The 21,597-nt window shown below is 45.8% G+C and overlaps 1 protein-coding gene across 3 annotated transcripts in view; it reads left to right on the top strand.

Moving 5' to 3' along the window:
* AATF (apoptosis antagonizing transcription factor) overlaps positions 1-21,309 on the top strand; it is a 98,816-nt gene extending 77,507 nt beyond the window's left edge. The window contains exons 12-13 of one of the 3 annotated variants that reach the window (XM_082678956.1): positions 7,874-7,923; positions 21,056-21,144. In XM_082678956.1, the coding sequence (XP_082535082.1) occupies positions 7,874-7,904 (31 nt within the window). In that variant the 3' untranslated portion in view covers positions 7,905-7,923; positions 21,056-21,144. Of the gene's footprint in view, positions 1-7,873; positions 7,924-21,055 lie in introns of all 3 variants that reach the window. The other 2 variants (XM_082678955.1, XM_082678954.1) reach the window with 2 other exon arrangements.
* Positions 21,310-21,597: the final 288 nt, after the last annotated feature.

Here is a 21,597-nt window from a genome sequence, read left to right as displayed (position 1 = left end):
ATCTAGCACTGTTCTATTTGGTTTCTCACTTTGTATGCCACAAAATTTGAGGAATGGGAAACTTTCATTTCAGCATCAGTGCATACTATTGATACTTTTCTCCAAGTGAATAGTTCTGGTTTTGATAAGTTACAGATATATCATTCTTTTTTTTTTTTTTTAAACAATGATATAGATTTATTGAAGGTAAACTTCTGGGAAAATTCAACCCATTTTTATAGTTGCATCTATGGTAGAGTAGAACAAAGTTACAGATATGTCATTCTTGGTGTGCATGTATGAATAGAGAATTCTTTATGATTTTGAAGTAGAGAAAGGCTTTGTAAGCATGACACGAAGGCCAGAAGCCACGGGGAAAGTACTAGTAGCTATGACTACATAAGAGTCACAGTGAAAAAGATACCAAAAACAAAGTTATAAGTAAATGACAAACTGGGAAGAAAAAGTTCAATGTAACATTACTGTGTAAGAATGCTATGGAAAGAGTTTTTACAGATCTCTAAGAATATCCCAATAAAAATAATGGGTAAAGCGTGTCAACAAGCAAACTTAGAGATCGTAAAAGAAAAATTGCAAATGGCCAAAAAATATAAAGACTGTCAATCTCGTTAATCAAATAAATGGATATTAAAATAATGAGATTTCATTTTTTTCTTATTAAATTGGAAAACATTAAAAGAGTGATAATCACTAATGTCGATGGTGTGAGGAAACAGATGCTTTCATTTACTGTTGTTAGGAATGTAAATGGCAAAATCATTTTGGAGGGCTATTTGGCAATGTTTTTCAAAATTTTAAATGTAAATGTATCTGTTGACCCAGAGAAATCTCACTTTTAGGAATTGACCTAAGGAGACCTAAGGAAATAGCAAGTTAGCAAATATTTTTGTATCAAGGATCTTTATTGCAACATTGTTTATAATGGGGAAAAATAAGAAACAATCCAAATGGCCATCAATAGGGAACTAGTTAAAATAAAATCACAGAAAATCATTCATTGAAGTTATAAGCAACTGTTAAAGGAGGAAGTGGAGCTGTACGTATTAACATAATGTTTAATGTAATAAGTAGGCTGCAGAATACTATATCATAATCCTACTTTTGAGTAAATAAACGTGTACGATTGAAGAAAAAGTGGTGCCTTACAAAAAAATATATTATACTGTCATGGCAAGATCTCCAGGTTATTTTGTTAACTAGAAAAAGAAACATCCATTTATGTAATATCCATTTATGTTTTTAAAATAAATATTAAACAGCTGTGTATGTATACGTATGTATGGATATGTTACACATCAGTAATATTTAAAATGTTTACCTACAGGGAAGGGACTGGGAGGAGGAAGGGGCAAAGGGAGATTTCCACCTTTTTTTGTTTCTCATACTTCTGTTTTGCTCTAATTTCCTGCCATGAGGATGCATTCATATTAAGTGTCACTAAAAAAAATAAGAAGCTCTGAAACAGTGTACACCAAACTCTTCACATGTTTATTGCTGGGCAGGGTGGAGTAGAAGACACATTTTATTTTCTAGTCTATTATTTCTGTAGTATTTGATTTTTTTTTTTACAATAAATTTGTATTGCTTTTTATCAACAGAATAGGACATGTTCATTTTGAAAATTATATCTATAATATAAAGAGGAGGTGGGAAGGTCCTGATTTTCTCTATTGAAGTATTACATAAATGAAAGAGCTTCTTTGCCTTAAGGCTTCTGCCCTGTGAGCCATTTGGATAAAACTGGCTTTTGAATACCCAAGTAGCTTCTGTCCCAGCCCACCCCTCCCCTTTTTTAATCATGATGAAAAATTACATAACAAAATTTCCAGCCCTTTTTTTTTTTTTTTTCCGGTACGTGGGCCTGCCACTGCTGTGGCCTCTCCCGTTGCGGAGCACAGGCTCCGGACATGCAGGCTCAGCAGCCATGACTCACGGGCCAAGCCACTCCGCGGCATGTGGGATCTTCCTGGACGGGGCACGAACCTGTGTCCCCTGCATCAGCAGGTGGACTCTCAACCACTGCGCCACCAGGGAAGCCCCTCCAGCCCTTTTGATTTCTTATTCTCAGAGGCCACTCTACCTGTGGTTCCTAACATACCCAGGTCTGGAGAGAGAAGCCCTTCTCTTTCTGTGTCTTGGGTCCAATTTGTTGTTCCACGCATGTGCCTAAGTTGGATTAATACCCAGTATTAATAAAGAGAGGAGAAGGGGGGAATCCCAGTATGGTTACTCATCCTTGAATCCCCCATGTCCATTGTCCAGTTTGAGCTCAAATTTGGACTTGGTCAAATTGAATTGAGACTGGAACATAGCTCTTATTAAGGGAGAGAGAGCAGAGGTCTTTAACACAGGGTATTAAAATACCCTTAGTGGAGGAAGAAGTACTGTCTGTAAAAGGATCTTTAGAAAGGTAGTGGCATCTTCATATTTCTGCTGATACATATTCTTTTCTCATGCTAGGAAATTTTCTCTTCAAGCAATCTATGTTTTAAAAAGTCTTTTTAAATGCAGAGTAGCCCAGTTTGCTCCTGTATTACAGATTTCCCTTTGGGGCGTCTCTAGGTAAGCTTTGCATACGGATTTAAATGCCTTTACAGGCCCTCAGGTTTCCTTTGCTAGTGAAAGTCTCACGTGACCCCTGACACTTTTGCTGGTCTGGTATTAGGAGGTAGGCAGGTGGTTTCTATTGCAGGCCTGATGAACACTCCCAGTACTGGGAGGAGAGGGGTTTGTGGTATGGTGGTTAGCATAGCTGCCTTTCAGTACTGGGAGGAAAGAAAAGAAATTCAACTTTGCCCCTGTATCATGTGTTGCGTGCGAGAGAGGGGTTACCACGAGTCTACAAAGGATTGCTGGCTTTGCTGGACCCTCAGGTACTCTTGGCACGGGGCAGCACATCTCCCAGAGCAGCTCCTGTTTGCCCTTCAGAGTCATCTGTGCGAAGAGGGCAGAAGTGTCATGTGATGCTGTAGAGGCAGAGTTATCAGTGGGCTGAGGAGGACAAAGGGCTTGATGTCTCATTGGCAGAGAATCCCTCTAAGCATATTGTCACCACTGAGAACAGGTCAGTGTGTTACTTGCATGATTTACAGGATTGCTGTTCACTTCTCTGACTATTGAAGTTATTCTAAGCTTACCAAGGACATTTTAGAAGCAGAGCTCACTTTACATGGTGTGAAAGCCCTGGAGTGCTGTTAGACTAGAGGGAGGGTGAAGTGAAAATCCAGGTGATCTTTTATTATGGTTCTAACAAAATGAATTTGTCGTTGTGGAAATAATCATCTGGGGTTTTGCCTCTGTTTTTGAAAGACCCTCTGAGGCAGACTTTTAAAGAAGTTCGTTCTTTTTCGTTTGCTGGGTAGATGTAGGTCAGATAATAAAATGCTAGTGTGACAAGTAGGAGAAGTAAATTCTGAGTAAGACTCTGAGACAGGTCGAGATGTGTTCCTCAAAACTGGCCACCACCCCAGATTTGGGATGGGGAATGCTTACTCTGTCAGCGTGGGTTTTGTAGTCAGCACAGAACAGGTCTAAGTGGCAGCAGTCAGCCTGGTGCCTAAGAAAATTGGTGTTTGCCTTGCATTTACTGCTGCTTCAGAGAGCATTTATTAGATAAACCCAGTTCTGGTACTGTTCATTGAAAGGGTAGGTTATTGTATTTTCTTTCCTAAGAAGCTTTTTTTCTTATTACAAAAATGATAGCAATATCAACATTTTGTAGGTACTCCATTCCTTTGCAAAGAACTTAAATTCTCAGTAGGAACAGCAAAAATTTTCATTTTAACCCCCACTCTCTGCCCCCAGATAAAAAACCACTTTCCCCTCTCCTTTTGTAAAGCTACTGGCTTTAGAAAGAACAAGGAGAGAATCCTTTAATGATAACTGCTAAGCACCAAATACATTATTGTTTTACATCTGGAGTTTTAGAAATGTACAAATGTAATCCAGCCTTGTAAAGTGCTTTGTCAACATCACTGCCACGTTGTTCTTGAAGTGCCGCGGTATAATAGAATTTGTACAGGCAATTTATCTTCCGCGTGCCATTTTTGTGTGTGGGTCTGTACCCTAAGTATGGGCACATTCTACCACTCTCCTGATGGTGTTCTGTTCTCCCTAATTGGTAATCCAGAGGTTACTTAGACCATTTTTGATTCCCCGTTACCTACTTTACCGCCCTCCCCCACACACGCTTTTTTATTAGCCATAATGCACTGAATCGTGGTGAAATATTCTGAGGAAGTTTGCTCAGCATTTGAGAGCACATCAGCTAATAACCCCAGAAATACCCTCCACAGAGCATTTTTCGTTGGTTAAAAACTTGAGAGCAAGAATGGTTAAGATATAGATGTTTTCTCTGAGGCTTCTTATCTCCTAAAAAGACACAGGTTGTTCTGACAGGTGAAACAAGCCCGAGCAAATATGCAACATTGATCTAATCAGCAGGAACGAACTGGAAACTTGCACTGGTGCTGTCTTTCCCCAGCGTCATTAAAGGCTCCCATTACTCTTTTATTAGAGGTTCCCTCTCTTCCTTATCAGATTACAGAATGAACATAACTCATGGCAGTGATTTGATCTCTTGTTAAAGAGGATTACAGCTTTGCATTAACTCGGATTGACACAGTTTATAATTTGCTTGTTGATGCTCGGGAGGGCGGCATCACACGTTTGACCCCCCAGCAGTGCTGAAGGGAGAGGACCCCATATATCATCATTAAAGATGGCGTCCAGCACGGAGCGAGGGGGCCTGGGGCCTTCCTCCTCCAGAAACGTCAGAAAGGACAAAGAGAACGTTCTCAAGTTCAAACCTGACACTTGGGCCAGAGTTTTAAAATTTGATTGCAAAGAAAGCACTGCTCTCGTTTCTTCCATATTTCCTGGTTCGCTGGTTTGCAGTCCTCATACAGTTCTGAAGAATTTGCATTCTCAAATTCAAGGCTTGGTTCCAAGCAGGTTGTAGAGAGAGAAAAGCACATTTTCTAGAAAGAGATTGTAGATGCTGAACAGATAAATCTTTCCTCAGAATAGGGTTTCTTAACTACAGTGCTCATTTCTGCAGGCAAATTCCCATCATTTCTTCAAAAGATTGTGAATCTTATTCTTCTCCCAAAGGGATATTTCACATTCATTAAAGTGAGTGTAAATGTTTCTCTTAAGGAATTATTATTTTTAAGTTTTTGTATTCTATTATTATTGTCTTTTAAAATGTAATATCTTATACTGTATTAGTCACAATGAAGTAACTTGCAAGGAGGTAGGCAGCAGCTAATGTTTTTCACCTGAATTTAGATTAGTTGTCTATTCATATTATGAATACATTTCCCACAGTGCTCACTGAGCCACCTGAGCAGCTTGGGTTGCTAAGATGTGCAGATCATCTCAGTTTTTGTGTCCATCCTTTGCTCTGATTTATCCACCCTAAGTCTGCCACCCTATTTCTGATTGGCAGTGAAATGGCATGGAATGATAACTTCATATTCCACTTATTATTATTTTATTTTTTATTTATTTATTTTTGCGGTACACGGGCCTCTCACTGTTGTGGCCTCTCCCGCTGCGGAGCACAGGCTCCAGACGCGCAGGCTCAGCGGCCATGGCTCACGGGCCCAGCCGCTCCGCAGCATGTGGGATCTTCCCGGACCGGGGCACGAACCCGTGTCCCCTGCATCGGCAGGTGGACTCTCAACCACTGCGCCATCAGGGAAGCCCTATTATTAGTTTTTTGAATCTCAGTTCCTTGACCAGGGATTGAACTCGGGCCACAGCAGTGAAAGCCCGGAATCCTGACTACTAGGCCACCAGGGAACTCCCTCAGATTCCACTTACTGAACGTTTACTGTACGTCAGACACTGTTCTAAACTCTTCATATGTATTTTCATTCGGTCCTATGAGAAACCACTAAAGTGGTTGACATTATCTGTGTTCTATGATAAGAATAATGAGGCAGAAAGCAATTGAGTAATTTGCCCAAGACAAACAGCAAGTTTGTAGGGGAGCTGGTTTATGCATCTGGGAGTGTGGCTTCTGACCCCTGCCCCTGTTTTCAAGAAATCAGCAAGCTTATTTATTTTATTTATTTTTGGCTGTGTTGAGTCTTTGTCGCTGCGCGCGGGCTTTCTCTAGTTGTGCTGAGCGGGAGCTACTCTTTGTTGCGGTGCACGGGCTTCTCATTATGGTGGCTTCTCTTGTTGCGGAGCACGGGCTCTAGGCTCGCAGGCTTCAGTAGTTGTGGCTTGCAGGCTCAGTAGTTGTGGCTCGCGGGCTCTAGAGCGCAGGCTTTGTAGTTGTGGAGCACGGGGCTAGTGTGAATCACTGAATTTCCAGGCCTGCTCTTATGGTTACACCATTCTTTGATTACAAAGACCCTAAACCTCATAATTAGCTTTGAAACCTGGTCCAGTGTATTCAGTCCATTTGCTCTTGACAGTTCTCTTTCTTCCGGGTTCAGGTGCCTGTCACCTTCTTTCCTTAGAGACTACATTTTTCCCGTATAATAAAAACAAAAGGGACTTCCCTGGCAGTCCAGGGGTTAAGACTTCGCCTTCCAGTGCAGGGAATGTGGGTTCGATCCTTGGTTGGGGAGCTAAGATCCCACATTACCTCAAGGCCAAAAAACCAAAGCATAAATCAGAAGCAATATTGTAACAAATTCGATAAAGACTTTAAAATGGTCCACATCAAAAAAAAGAAAAAAAAAATCTTGGGCTTCCCTGGTGGCGCAGTGGTTAAGAATCCACCTGCCAATGCAGGGAACACGGGTTCGAGCCCTGATCCGGGAAGATCCCACATGCTGCAGAGCAGCTAAGCCCGTGCGCCACAACTACTGAGCCTGCGCTCTAGAGCCCGCAAGCCACAACTACTGAGCCCATGCTCCTAGAGCCCGTACTCCGCAACAACAGAAGCCACCGCAATGAGAAGCCTACACATCACAACGAAGAGAGTAGCCCGTGCTCTCCACGACTAGAAAAAGCCCGCGTGCAGCAACAAAGACCCAATGCAGCGAAAAATGAATAAATAAATACATTTATTTTAAAAAAATCTTAAAAACAAAATCTTATGGAAGAAAATTTGGAAAATACTGAAAGTGCAAAGGAAATTCATGTTATCTGCTACTGGGAATTGAATATTATTACTACTACTAATATATTTTCTTACAGAACTTTTTATGTGTATATTTTTTAAAGATAGATTCATATATGTTTGAATCCCTTTTTCCAGTTAACTTTATATTATAAGCATTTTAATACCATTAAATATTTTAAAGACATCTTAATGACTTTATAATATTCAGTTATGGAATATGTATTCTTGGATGTTTAGGTTATTTCTGATTGTTTTTATTTCTCTTTAAGGAATGCTGCAGTGAACATATTTGTATGGAAATCCATGTTTTAGGTTTTGCTTGTATCTTTAGAATAGGTTCTAAGGAGTAGAAGGGTAATCCTGGGTCAAAGGCAAAAACTTAAAAAAAAATTTTTTTTTATTGCAGTATAGTTGTTTTACAATGTGTTAGTTTCTGGTGTATAGCAAAGTGATTCAGTTATATATGTACTTTCAGTGGTTCGTGATAGGTTGTACTGATTTACATCCCCCCTCCCCCACCTGAGGCTCATGTCATTTACCTTTGCTGATATGGAGAGTTCAATAACAGTGACCCTTTACTGAGGCCCTACAGTGTGCTAGGCACTGGGCTAAGCATCTAATGTTTATTTTCGCATTTAATCATAGCCTTGAAGAGTCTGTATATTTATTAGTCATTTGTATTGCTGTTTTTATCCTTTGTCCCATTTTTTCTTTGGGTTTAATTTTTCTTTGCAGTTTGTGTGAATTTTACATATTATGATTATATACCATATTTCCTATTTTTTGTAGCTCTCCCCGTTTGCTCACCTGTTGGTATTAACGATCTTTATTGGTCATATGTAAGTTTTACTTTTTATGTGATCTAATGTATAACACCTGTTTCTTAGGAGTGTTTTTCATTGCTTTTATGCTTAGGCACTCCCTCCTGGATCCCAGGATGAGCTGTTCGCTGATACTTTCTCCTGCTTTTTTCTGATTTCTTACTTTTGGTCTGCTTGGCACTTTATTTTCGTATATCATTCAGTGGTCTCTACTCTCCAGTCCTACGGCTTCTTTGTGAGCCCAGATTTTTTTTCTTCCCACATAGACTGTTAACACCAACAGCCTCTTGACCGCCCCCCCCACCCCCCGTCTGATTTAATTAGTTCTGTGCATCATTGCCAGATTGCGCCTTCCTAAAATACCACTTAGGAAGTGCTATTCCTTGTCGCCTACAGCGTAAAAGCCATACTCGAACCTGCCACTCAAGGCCTGCAGTGATTTGTCACCCTGCTACCTTTCTCTCCTCATCACCTGGTTTGGTGTGCACTTTCTTTGTGCTGTCCTGCCGGCCCCTGAGGTCCCAGGACACACTCCCTCCTCCTCCCGCTTGTGTCTCTTAATTCTGCTCATGGGAACTGGAGCATCTCCTCACCCCTGCCCTGTCTGCATCCTTTCCTGTTGCAGGGTTTGTAGTCCTTGGTACACATCAGCCTTTTCAGAGAGCCTTTAATGGTTCCCTACCCCCGACTGAGGTGTGGTTCTTTTGTCCTTGAACCCCCCCCCTTTTTTTTTTTTTGGCGGTACACGGGCCTCTCACTGTTGTGGCCTCTCCCATTGCGGAGCACAGGCTCCAGACGCACAGGCTCAGCAGCCATGGCTCACGGGCCCAGCCGCTCCGTAGCATGTGGGGTCTTCCCGGACCAGGGCACGAACCCGTGTCCCCTGCCTCAGCAGGCGGACTCTCAACCACTGTGCCACCAGGGAACCCCTGTTTATTTGTTACTCTCTAACAGTACTTATTACATTTCACAAAAACACTTATTCGGGTTTTTTTCTTGCTAAGAATGCTTCATTTATATGTCAAAGTACAATAGTATGCGTATGTTTACTATAATCCTGTGTTTGGTATTATCGAGTTAGATGACTTGGAGAGATTTTAGTAAAAATGTATAGTATTATACTCATACATTTGCGATAATATATTTTGATTCCAATTGAATCCTGCCTTACTTACTGTATAGCATTTTTGTAGCAGAAGTTCTATTTGCAAAACAATTTAAGTCTTTTCCCAGTTGATGTCAGCCTTCTCTGGGCTAGAGAACTGACTCGGGATCCTTGAGCACCTGTTCTGCCCCAGCTCACAGACAATGTGACCTTGAAGAAATCTTGTCTCTGGGCCTTGGTTTCCTTCTTTATAAAGTGAAAATAGTTCTTGCTCATTAGATTCTTGAGAATGAAATGTTCTTTGTAATTTTTTTGTTTCTGAGAAGGACTGTTTTAATGATATCTGTACAAATAGGTAAGTAAACAAAATTTACATTTTCCCATGTGTACATATTATGTCATTGTCCCTTTGCCTGCAACGCAGACATACCCATTTCTGTGCAAACCTGAGAAGAGTTGGCTGTAGGTCTCCTGTCTGAAGTGCCTTTAAAGACCTTCAGCTTATGAGTCTGTTGCTTATAAGCAATTTGCTGGTAAGATTATTTTTGCAAACAATTCCTATAAGATGAATGAACAAAGGCTTCTTGCCTCTTTTACTAAAATCTCTCCAAGTCATCTAACTCTAATATACAGATCTTCATCGATTTACAGTGGGGTTACATCTCGATAAACCCATTGCAGGTTGAAAATAACGTAAGTCGAAAATGCATTAAATACACCTAAGCTACTGACATCACGCCTGACCCTCGCCCACCGTAACCGTGCTCAGAACACTCACATTAGCCTACAGTTGGGCAGAATCATCCAACACAAAGCCTATTTCATAATAAAGTGTTGAGTGTCTCATGTCATTGATCGAATACTGTACTGAGAGTGAACAACGGGAGGGCTGTCTGGGCACAGAGTGGTTGTCCACCTCTGTGATCGTGTGGCTGACCGGGGGCTGCCCTGTCCAGCATCACAAGAGGGGATCTGCCGCACATCCCCGGCCCGGGAAGAGAGAAGTCACAGTTCAAAACTGGAAGTACAGTTTCTAATAAGTGCACATTGCTTTTGCACCATCGTAAAGTGGAAACATCTTGAGTCGAGCCTTTGTAAGTCAGGGACCGTCCGCACTTTGCTCTGTTCCCACGGCACTCTGTACACGGTAGTTCACCGGCAGTGCAGACCCTAATCGATTACTCTGCGGGCTCTGTCTCCACGCGAGGATGTCGCACCGCCTGAGAGCCGGTGCCATAGTTTGTTCTTCACTCCTGGCCACGTTGGAAAAGCCCTAGAAATAAGTAGAGTCCAGCTCCGGGACTTGTCATGCCCAATCCTTTACTTACAGAGTTTTGGAGGTCTTTTAACTTAGGATGAACCCTGGGAAAAGGTCTTTCAAGAACACTCTTGTATTGCAGTTGCTCCCAAGAGTGTACGCCACAAACTTGTATCATACTGTCGGTTTTCTCCTGCCCATCTTGGCTGTGATAACCATACCGGGTTTGGTTTCTGGTGCCCCTTCTACAAAGTTTTAGTTACTGTGGAAACATGGAGTGTTCAGACAGGGCTCTGTGATGACCAGTTCTCATTGTAGGTCAGCATTTTTGGAATGCTCTCAGGATTTGTTTGGTTTAAGAAGAAGACATTTCTGGAATGGCTCCTGTCTGTGCATTAACAAGGCATAATAGTCCGTGATTTCCTTTTGTTATTTTTAGTGTTGGTATTAAGTGTCACAGCAAAAAAGGATATTTAGATAAAGGGCATTGCCTGAGTGTACTTTGAGTTCCAGGTGCTAGGAAGCGGGGCATTTGTAATGGGAAGCTGTTACTAACTACCCTGGAAAGGAGGTCTTGAATGAGCCAACCACACCTTGTGTTTTATCCATTGTCTTCCTCTGGAGAGCAGAACACTTTGTAAACATTAACTCTTTTACCCTCTGGGCACCTCCACTTAAAAGGTAAATAAGACTGAAGGCTCTTTCTTCTCCAATATAGATGAGGAAACGTCAGCCCAGAGAGGGAAATTACTGGATCCGAGGAAGGGGAGGCGTTCTGGCCTGGGGTGTTGGGAGTCCGCACCATGGACCAGGCAGCCTAGCGGCCGCTGGCACCCAGGAGCCACCCCTTTCTGCTTCCCGGAGGCGGGTGGGGGTTGGGCCTTCTGTGGCGCGTGTAATGTGAAAGGCTGCAGAGAGGAGCAGCTGTTCTTCAACGCTCCGTGCTCCTCTAAAAGGAGGGACAAATCAATACACATTTTCTCCTGCCGGCGCTGGCGGCGCTCAGCCTCCTCGTCCTCGCCCAGCTCTCCATCCTGCAGGGGAGGCACAGCCGGGCAGCAAAACAGAGTCACCAGCTTCCAGGGGCAGAAACGCAAACCACTCGTTTTGCACAGAGCAGTCAGGCTTTTAAAAACCAGTCCCATAACTGGCTGAGGTCATCAGATTGCTGACTTAAGCGACTCTGGTGAACCGAGGTGCGTGGGTGGGGGGTGGCCCTGTTGCAGACACCCGGAAGCTGAGGGCTCCTGGGCACTCCTCCTGGGGACAGGTGCCCTGGCAGGTGTCTGGGAGAAACCTTTTTTCCAAATTTCTCTCCTCTGATTTACGGTGGAGAGGAGGAAGTTCTTTGAAGGAAACCATTAAAAACCAAGAAAGAGTGACAGATGGAGGGCATCAGTTTGCATTCTGTCAATTAATGTAAGTGAACTGTCCAAACAAGATCCCTATCTCAGGGAGGATTTTATTTTTTAATCAGAAAATGTGATGTTGGTACCTGTAACTTTGTAGCTTCCTGCCATTAAACAGTTAAGTGTTGGACATGGAAGATAGAGAATCTGCTGCCATGATTAACAAAGGTAGTTTAGGCGGCAGAACCGCCCTGCAGGGCCTGGTGCTGTCAGTGGCCAGTTTACTGGAGTTGGATGCAGTGCCAAGGTGGGGACGTGGGCACTCCGGCTGTAGGCGGCTTTTGCACCCAGGAGACGGGCAGGGCTGAGAGCGTGGATGAGTTGGCCAGGGGCGGGGTCGAGAGAGAAGGGAGGAGGGCCTAGAACAGAACCCAGGACAAGGGCTATGGGAGGAAGATAAAAAAGACCAAGAGGGCAGAACAGAAACAGAACAGGGGCGGTCGCACCCTGGGGGGAGCGTGTGGATGGTGGCCTTTGTGTCCTGCAGGCTGAGCCCAGCCCGGGGCGCGGCCGCCCAGAGGTACTGCCAGTGTTTGTGTGCTCGGTAGTTGCTGCTTTTATGTTCGGATTAGGACTGGGTATTTTTGGTAAAGTTAGTCCTCCAATATATCACCAGAAGTAATGGAATGCCTTGCTGAAACTCTGTGGGTTGAGGACAGATATCCTTGTTGATTTCTGTGTGTTTTGACCCCCTCGGAGTAGCCTTAAACTGGAGCTGAGAGAAGCGTCATACGCCCGCTCCCGCCCGGCCCTGCGTCGTTGGGCAGAGGTCCTGATAAGGATACAAATGTAACTCAGTGTCAGCCTCCCTTTCCCTGGGGTTGAAGGAAGTGATTCACGTCTAAGCAGCGAAGCATCCCCTGGCTTTTAACAGGAGCTGTTAGAGGGGCTGCTGTTTGGACAAGGAGCTTCATCTTCCTGAAGCCAGCAGTCACAAAGCCACAAACACAACATGGGCCAACTCTATTGCCAGCATCGCGGGGGCTTGGCGTTAATATTAAACATCGCCAGCAAGGCAGAGAGCTCCACAGCCCAGCCACAGAATAAAAATAAATAAAAGTAAAGAGAAGACCTCGCTAAAAGCGGTGAGATGATTTGTCGTCTTTCCTTTGTGAGGCCATTTGTCTTCTCTCGCGTCAAATCTGTTATAAAACAGTCAAACTGTGAAAGTGGAAATCATCCCAGGAATATGGAATATTAATGCACAGGAGAGGAGGCGACATCCCTTTTGTCAGCAGTCCCTCCCACCCCCCTCCACTTTTTTGCAAGTCCCACCAAGGTAAATTATTTTTCTTTAAAAGAATTTGAAAGACTTGAAACTAGTGGTAGGGATGATGGAAGTTTCAAGTGTTTTTCTTCCTTGTGTAAGTGGAGTGAATTTGTTAACTGGCTTGGGAGCAAGGAGGGAGCGCAAGTGGGGAGCAAACCTTTACAGATTCACCCCTCGCTCCCTCTCACCTCTCCTTCCTCCTCCCAGCCGTTCAGTTCCTTTGTTTGGGGCCTGAACCTGCATCTTTGAACATTTATAAATCTTGAGTCGGTCTGATCTTTAGGAGACGGGCCAGAGGCCGTGTCATCATCTGTAATTTAAAGCTGTAGGGCTAAAAGCATTTGCAGAGGTTTGAAGGACCTGGTTCTGACCTGACCAAAGGAGCGAAATGGAACAGACCCTCCCGAGTCTCCTTCAAGCACTGGGGAGGATGGCGAGGAGAGCAGACACTAGGTAATTTATGGCCACAGTTTGCTGGGAGCCTTGCTAGTTGCCTGGTCCACTGAGAAATGCATCGTGTGCTGCCACCTTGTGGCAGATTTGGGCAGCTGCGGTGGGCTGCCTTGGAGCTTGTGAAGAGTTGAGCCTGGTTCTGATGGGAGATTTGCCTTGCGTCCAGATTTAGGTAATTAGTGATAGGTGAGGGCATTCTCTGAGTCACTATTACTTTGCTAACTTGATCCTGTTAAGAAATAAGACCTCAGTAAGAGAAGGTCGCTTTCTTCTCTTTTCACGTTTCTTGGTTGTGTGTGTGTGTGTGTGTGTGTGATTTTTTGGTATGCAGTTGTGCCGGCGTTTCGGGAGAGAAGCCCGAGAGCCACTTATTGTTAAGTGCTGGCCTTTCGGCTGCATTCAAGAATTCTGAGTCTTCCACTCGTAGTTTTTTTTTTTTTTTTACGTCATCCTATGTGATGCTCCCTCCTTACAGGACGTATTTCTGTCCCTTCGCCTGCATTGTCTTCCTCACAACGCAGGCTTCCTGAGAGATGAAGGCCCGGAGTGGGGGGCCCTGCCTCTGATCCCGCTGCTGTGATGTGCATGCGGCCGCCAGGAGCGCAGGGCAGCCTCCTGCCACCTGGACCAATGTAGTTCCCCTCTTAGGTCATAGAAACAGTTCTCAGGCATGTTTCTCTCGCCTGTAAAGTCTCTGATACAGAGTAGAATGGATTGGGGTCAGAGGAAGCAGAAGGAATGAAAGATTAAGGGAGGTGCTGTCCCATCTCTAGTATTTGGGGAGCAGACCTCAAAGCAGCCAGAAGGTTAGGTTGGGAGGACCCCTTGCTTTGGTGCCAAGTGATGACTGGCAAGATATCTTTTTCAGTTGGCAGTTGGGATGCCCTGGGCACGTTGGCAGGCAGAACAGAGAGACTGGAAGCTCTGTGAGGGCAGGAAAGGACGGGCTGAGAACAGAGGAGGTGGTAGAGCTCGCCCCGCGCACCTGGACCACCTGGACCGTCCAGACACGTGGGTGTGGGCTCGGAGAGCGAGGGCCTCCCTGTCAGCTCTTTGGCAACCTGGAGGGCTCCGAGGGGTTCCGCCGGGCCAGCAGGAGAACTCCAGCTCGGTCATAGCGGGAATGGAGTGAACTGTTTCTTTTCACCCGGAAGAGACCAGATTTAGTCAGGGGAAGGCAGCAGTGGTTGAAATGCTGCCACGGGGAGGATCAAGGAGCTGTCCGTCCTAACTCTGGAGGACTGGGCTGTGGGAGGGGTCCCAGAGCAGCAGAGGGGTGCCCGGCGAGAGGGAGGACACTGCCACCTCTCCGAGCGGAGGGGGCTGTCCAGACAGAGTTAACTGATACGTTCACCTTCCCCACGCAGGTTCTGCCGCGTCATTCTTGTCTCTATAAACCTACGAAAACCTAGCACAGCAAATAGGCATTCCTGTGTATTTTATGAATTTATTATACCTTTGTGTTATACTTTGAGGCCAGGGACCATCCTCACCTAATACACATATATAAGCTTCTACAGCACTAATAAGTAAAATGTTTTCCAAACACGAACGTGAAAAAAAGCATGCATCAGTAACATTGCCAGTGATTTTTAAAAGTGCATTTGCAAGGCTTCCCTGGTGGCTCAGTGGTTGAGAGTCCGCCTGCCGATGCAGGGGACACGGGTTCGTGCCCCGGTCCGGGAAGATCCCACATGCCGCGGAGCGTCTGGGCCCGTGAGCCATGGCCACTGGGCCTGCGCGTCCAGAGCCTGTGCTCCACAACGGGAGAGGCCACAATAGTGAGAGGCCCGCGTACCGGAAAAAAAAAAACAAAAACAAAAGTACATCTGCAGTCGGCAACCACAGTGGTCAGTGTGAGTTTCTGTTCTTGCTGTGTCTGTACTGACTCCCAGGTATTCGGGTTTCGTCAAGGTTCTGCTGGACACGAGTGCTGCTGGAATTGGAGCCCTTAGTCTCACTTTCCCTCTGTGTGTTTCGTCACCCTTGGATTCTCAAATGTATGTCTAAGACATCAAGTTCCACAGAAGCACGCAGCACAGGGCCCTCGGGTGTGCAGGGAAGGGGAGGGGATTATGGGGGAGGGAGGCCCCTCCCCCCGCACACTCTGGGATGCGTCTTGTATATTTAGGGAGGACAAACCCCCTCCCCCAGTGAAGCAACTAATGAACAATCTCAAATTAATCAAGGACAAATTCTGTGTATAGTTTTAATCAGGAAAGCAGCGATATTGTTTCTTCGGGCACACGCTGAAATCCCTGCATATCGTACTTGCTTGGAGAATGGGATGTACTTTTGGAGGCTGTGCAGGTTTCTTTAGGGAGCGGTGGCCTGGCTGCTTTCTCCCTGCTGTCTGCTCGCCTTTGGCCACAGGGCCAGGTGGGTGCAGTGTGGGGGTGTCCGGGCCAGAGGAGGGGGAGGAGGAGTGGGGTGTCTGGGGCGAGGCCTGCGCGGCTCCTTCAGTCCCATGCCCCCCGCACAGGTCCTCTGCAGGGTTCAGGTGCTGCTTTGTAGTGTCTGCCCCGATGATGGCGTGAAAGCCCCTGGTCTGTGTCGCGGTCAGTGAGGAGTGCGCGTGGCTGGACGGCACCGTGACACACGTCCACCGCGTTTCGTTTAGGGCTGCTTCAAACCTCGCCCACCACTCAAGTGATGGCATCTCACAGCCAGCTCTACTGGGCGCGCTTAAGTCTCTTCACAAGAGTCACATAATAAATAAGCTGAATCCCAGTACACACACACACACACACACACACACACACACACACACACACACACACACACACACACACACACACACACACACACACACACACACACACACACACACACACACTCTGTCTTTATGGAAGATGGCTGCTAATCCATGATCATTTTTTTCCAAAAACAGGTTTTATGATAATATAGTAAAAATATTAAATTAGAAAATGCCTCACTAAGGGTTATAAAACCTTACTACATTAGAGATAGGTAATTATCCCCTCTATAGCCTAAATGACAGTTTAAAAGAAATAAAAATGTTAGTGCTCATTACTTGCTTTTGTAGGTTGCAATAAAGGGTAAGTTAAATTTTAATTCAAGGAAGAGCCCCTGCTATCGACCTTCTACCTTAGGTCCAAGTCCTGTTAATTACTCTGTAGGTTATTCTCCCGCATGATACCCACATTAATACATTTTCTACATTGAGGCCAGGAGTGTGGGGGGAGGGTGACGGGTGGGGGGGAGGCCTTTCAGCTCAGTGATTCAAATCTTGATTCTTAATGTGATAGGGAGCAGGAATTATATATTTAGAAAACCAACTTCATTATGCATAGCCTTAAGGGCACCTCAGGTATTAAACTGTACACTTACACTGGAGAATCGGATGGAGATGAGGTTAACCTGAAGGACTGATAGTTTAGCTTCTCTGGGTGGCTCGATCCCGGTTAGGAAGGGTGCTGCAGGGAGAATGCTTTGTGCAGCAGAAGGCAGTCCGACCCTCTGTCCCATGGTGGCTTCTCATTACCTAGTTCTGTTTTTAGTTTTGTGTTCCTGCCTTGGGATGGGATAGGGATATGGACGCATCCTGTTTCTTTCCAGGTGCCTCCCTCTCCCCTGAGCACTGACCCCAGGTCTAGCATCTGTCTGGGTTTGGGGCAACGCTCAGGACGCCCTCCGCCTCAGTCTTCCTCCTGGGCCGTGCAGAGATCTTCCTACCGGAAAGGAGACACAGAGAGGCGGCAGGAATCAAATTTCCAGCTCTTTGCTGAGAGGCTCTCAGCAGCCCTGCCTGAGAGCCTGCCCGAGCTGGAGCTGCCAGCTCTCCTTCTCCCTCGCCTTTCAGGTTGTCCTCTCCAGACACGAAGCCCCTCCTTACCCTGACATGGGACGTTACTCTGGAGTGGGGAACCTCACAGAAGGACCGGTCAAAATACGGTGTAGGGATTGCGACCGGCCGTGACCCAGGACTGGGTAACAGAGCCCTGCCGGTCAGGTGGCTTCCAGGTCTTTATTCTCAGCAAAATTGCAGGAGAACCTAATTGAGTTGTAAGCTGGTAGATCATTAAAACTAAGTTTTGGTGGTAGATCACTCTGTGATGGGGGGGGGTGGTTAATTCAGAAGGAATTAAAAGCATTGAGTATCATTGCTATAACAAAACTCTCCCATTCCCACGTCTGCTTGTTTGTGTGGCAAGGTTTCTCATCACTTCTGTCTACAAGAACTAAAAAATAGGAATAGAATTGGTGCTGAACCTCTTTCATTCTAGCAATAAATTATATTCACCCATGGAATGGGAATGGAGGGGAAAGCCTCATCCATATCATTGAGAGATAATTTCCAGTAACATTTTACATATTCATGTATATTAAAATTGTACCAAAATTATACTACACTTTATTATATTGTTATTGTATATATCAGTTGTATCCTAATAATAATTGTAATGATAACACAGTCCAGAAGTAATTTTTAAAAATTACTTAGAGCCTTATGGTCCCAAGAAATTAAAATATTTCAACTTTTCAAATTTCAAAAAGTGTTTCAATTTGCATACTTATTTTTGTGGCCAAGAAGTATGATAGTGTGATCAATAAAAGACTTTCAAGCATAAAACAATTATATTAGGACAGAAATCTGTAGGGAAAAATCAAATGGAAATACAAGTTTAAAAAGAGAAAGATGCTATAAATTTTCCAAATTAAAGAGTTTGTTTATGTGTTGTTTAAGTGAGTGATGACGGGTATCAGGTCAGTATGGCATATAGATTCCATTGAGTGTATTACAAAAGGGATGTAAGAGTTATTTTAAAAGCTGGTATTCACAGATTTGTGGTAATTATATCCTTTGTGACTATTAACTTCATCAAGAAAAATTTCATATATCAACTTAAAAATGTGTGCAGGGGCTGCGGGATTTTGTAGAGTTCTGTTAGGGGGTACGCAGAGAGGCTCGAGGACCAGACCCTGGACCCCACCCTTCGTGGCCATGGTTTTCCCAGCTCTGTCCCCGGCGGGTCCTCCGCAGGGAAAAAGAGGGGCTGGGGCCTAGCTGAGCAGCCGGAGTCTGGGGGTCTTCATCCTGGTGGTGCTCCTGGACCCCAGGAGGGTCTGCTTTGTCCATCTCTAGAGTCCTTAGAGTTGGGGCTGAGGGGGATGGAGGCGGGGGAAGAGGGGACGGGAACGGAAAAGTCGCTTAGGAGGCTGGCACTGCATTCTGGGTGAGAGATGGTAAGATCTGAAATAATGGAGCCTGGAGGAGCAGGCAAGTTTGAGATACTTTGAAGGTAAAAACGGTCACTGATTGGTGGTCATGGATGAGGAAGACTTCAAGTTGAAATTGCTTGGGGATTCTTAGATTGGAATAATCCCTTACTCATATTCTCTCTCTTCTGTAAAGCTACTTTAAGAACGCAGACCACTCGGCTTTCCAGGTTGCTTTGCCATGAACAGCTGCATCTTTGTCAGCTTTGCCCACCTGAGTGTGAAATGATGTTCTATCAAAACATGGGTTTCAGCATTTCCCTCTCTGCTCCCGACACGTGAACCCTGCTGCGGGCAGTAACTGCCGCCTCAGCCCAGGTGGTTTGCTGATGTCACCGCGCGGAGAGGAAGCATTTGCTCAGTGGTAATGATGGGCTCTGGTGCAGGCGAGCACGGCGAGGCTGGGAAGGGATGATTGTGAAGGGCTAAATGGCATGGTGCCTCTGCAGCTCCCTCTCATCAGATGTCGCAGCCTTAAAGCCACACTGTCCTCTTTGTCATGGCGACTCTCCCCTTAACACCATTTAATTTCTTTGTGGAAATGGCTAGAGAGACTTGTACTTTTTGGCAAGTAGGCGGGCCATCGCGTGATAAAGTCCTTTATGTGATGGGGCTGGTGATTTGGCAGCCACTGCCTCTGGAAGGGACGCTGCCTGCCTCTGATTTGCATGTGGTCTGAAGCTGCCTTCCGCCTTAGTACGCGCGTGTCCGGGGCCTGGCCAAGGCCGAGCCAGGCAGATGTGTACAGCTCAGGAACAAAAGAGACCCTGGAGCTCCGGGTGAACCTGCATCCTTTGTTTATAGGTCCAGGGGCACCATGGTCGGCTGAGGGCACCAGCAAATTCTTGCAATAAAATTCCTGTAATAATACAGGAGACCCACTGTCTTCTGGCTGCACGTTCCCTGCCTGCCACGTGGTCCCCAGCATGATAAGGTTTGTTTATATCCATGGCTTCTGCGGTTCCTTCTTTAAGACTTTTCCCTTTCAAAAAGTTTTAATATGCTATTCCTATTGCTGGGTTTTCTAATTATAATGTCTCTTTTGGTACACACCACTATAGTAAGGTGACTTCAAAAACAGACTTGTAAGTGTTTGTGTTCGAGTCTGGCTGGACCAAAAATAGCTGTTTGAAGGGTGGGGTTTTTTTGTCTTCTGTTTTGTTTTGAAAATCAGATTTGCTGCTGATGACTCTCAGATGATGAGAGCGGTTCTGTTAGGAAAAGCCTGTTTCCCTGACAAGGAGGGCAGGCTGTGGATCTTGAAAACATAAGCAGAGCAGGCACAGCTTTCTCCGAGGAGGTCGTTTACTCGTTTACTCGCTGGTCCATGGCCTTCGCCCAGGTGCCTGCCCTCCTTCCCCGAGGGCACGGGCGTGGTCCCCGCCTCCCTGTGGGTTTGACCTGCTTGGACCCTCCTGGCTCCTGGCATCTCCGCAGGGAGACTGCCCTCCATCCAGAGAAGTGCTCTGGAGCTGCGGGCTCGGTGCTGGTGCTGGGAGGGCCTCTCCCGCCCCGACAGGTGCCTTTGGCCAGGTGGTGGTGGAAACAGAGGTGGCAGGTGGTCATTTACTTCATTTTCAGGGACGCAAGACCCTGGCGTGTTAGGGTTTTTTTTTTTTAGTGTCAAACCCAGCTTTAGAAATAAATTAGCCAATCGAATTATTTATTAGATGGAGAATAGCGGAAGGGCCGGGGCGTGGGGAAGACCCTTGGCGCCCGAGCAGCTGCACGTGTGCTGGTAATTGGAATCTTGTTGCTGGTCATTTTCATTGTTTTTCAAGTACTGCCAAGTGCAAGAAAATGTATGAAAACTGAATAATATCCCCTACATCCCATGTCTGATTGAATCCTCCTCATGTGGCAGTCTCATACATCCTATTAAAATATTCAATCTTGTTTTCTTACTTGAAGAGCCTGTGTGTAAAGGGCAAACTTATAGAAAACTCGTTCCCTGGAGACAGGGTATCCAGCCACTCTGGACTATTTACATATTCTGCTGTTTGGCCGCTTCTGGGTTCCTGCCCTCCTTCGTATTTGCGAATAAGAGCTGTGGGATGCATTTTTAATTATGTGGCTGTGTTTCCAATTGAAGAATCAGACTGGGGTATTTCCCAGCTTCTTGGTTCTTTATTTTGTTTGTTTGTTTGTTTGTTTGTTTGTTTGCGGTACGTGGGCCTCTCACTGTTGTGGCCTCTCCCGTTGCGGAGCACAGGCTCTGGATGCGCAGGCTCAGCGGCCATGGCTCATGGGCCCAGCCGCTCCGCGGCATGTGGGATCTTCCCAGACCGGGGCACGAACCCGTGTCCCCTGCATCGGCAGGCGGACTCTCAACCACTGCGCCACCAGGGAAGCCCCTTTTTTAACCTTGAAAAGTTAACCAACGTGTTAACCGGTTTGTTTTGTTTGTCTTCCAGGACAGAGCTGTATCGATCTCTTTTTGGCCAACTCAACCCCCCTGACGAAGGCCACGGGGACTGACGGTGCCCATCTCCCTGTGGCCCGGGGCCTGAGGCGGGACCTCCGCACACCCAGCCCCACATAGAGGAACTCGGGAAATCCCGGGAACGTGTGCTGTTCAGAACACGGGCCTGACGAGCGCCCGGAAACCTGGAATCCAGCATCTGTGTCACCGGTGCGTCCGTTTGCAAAGGGCTCGCCCCCCACGGCCTTGAACCACCACAAATAAAGAGTGTTTTTACTGTCGCCGCCGCTGCCACACTCGATTCCTTAAGCAGCACAGAGTGAGTGATGTAGCGTTCCCACAGGGTGACAGGTTCTTTGGGAGGGTTTTCATTGTTTTCCCAGCCAAATGGCCGCCTTTCACAATATAAAATACTTCATGGAAGGAATAATCCTAGGGTAGATGTGGCTTTCGGGGTGAGTCGTGTTTAGCGACTGATCGCAGCTGTGAGGAGCAGGGAGCCCCCCCAAAACCTGTCAGCTGCGCCCCAGAGGC

This window comes from Grampus griseus (assembly GCF_964374135.1).
Source record: "Grampus griseus genome assembly, chromosome: 20".
Classification (NCBI taxonomy): Eukaryota; Metazoa; Chordata; class Mammalia; order Artiodactyla; family Delphinidae; genus Grampus; species Grampus griseus.
This window is presented reverse-complemented; position numbering and strand designations above follow the sequence as displayed.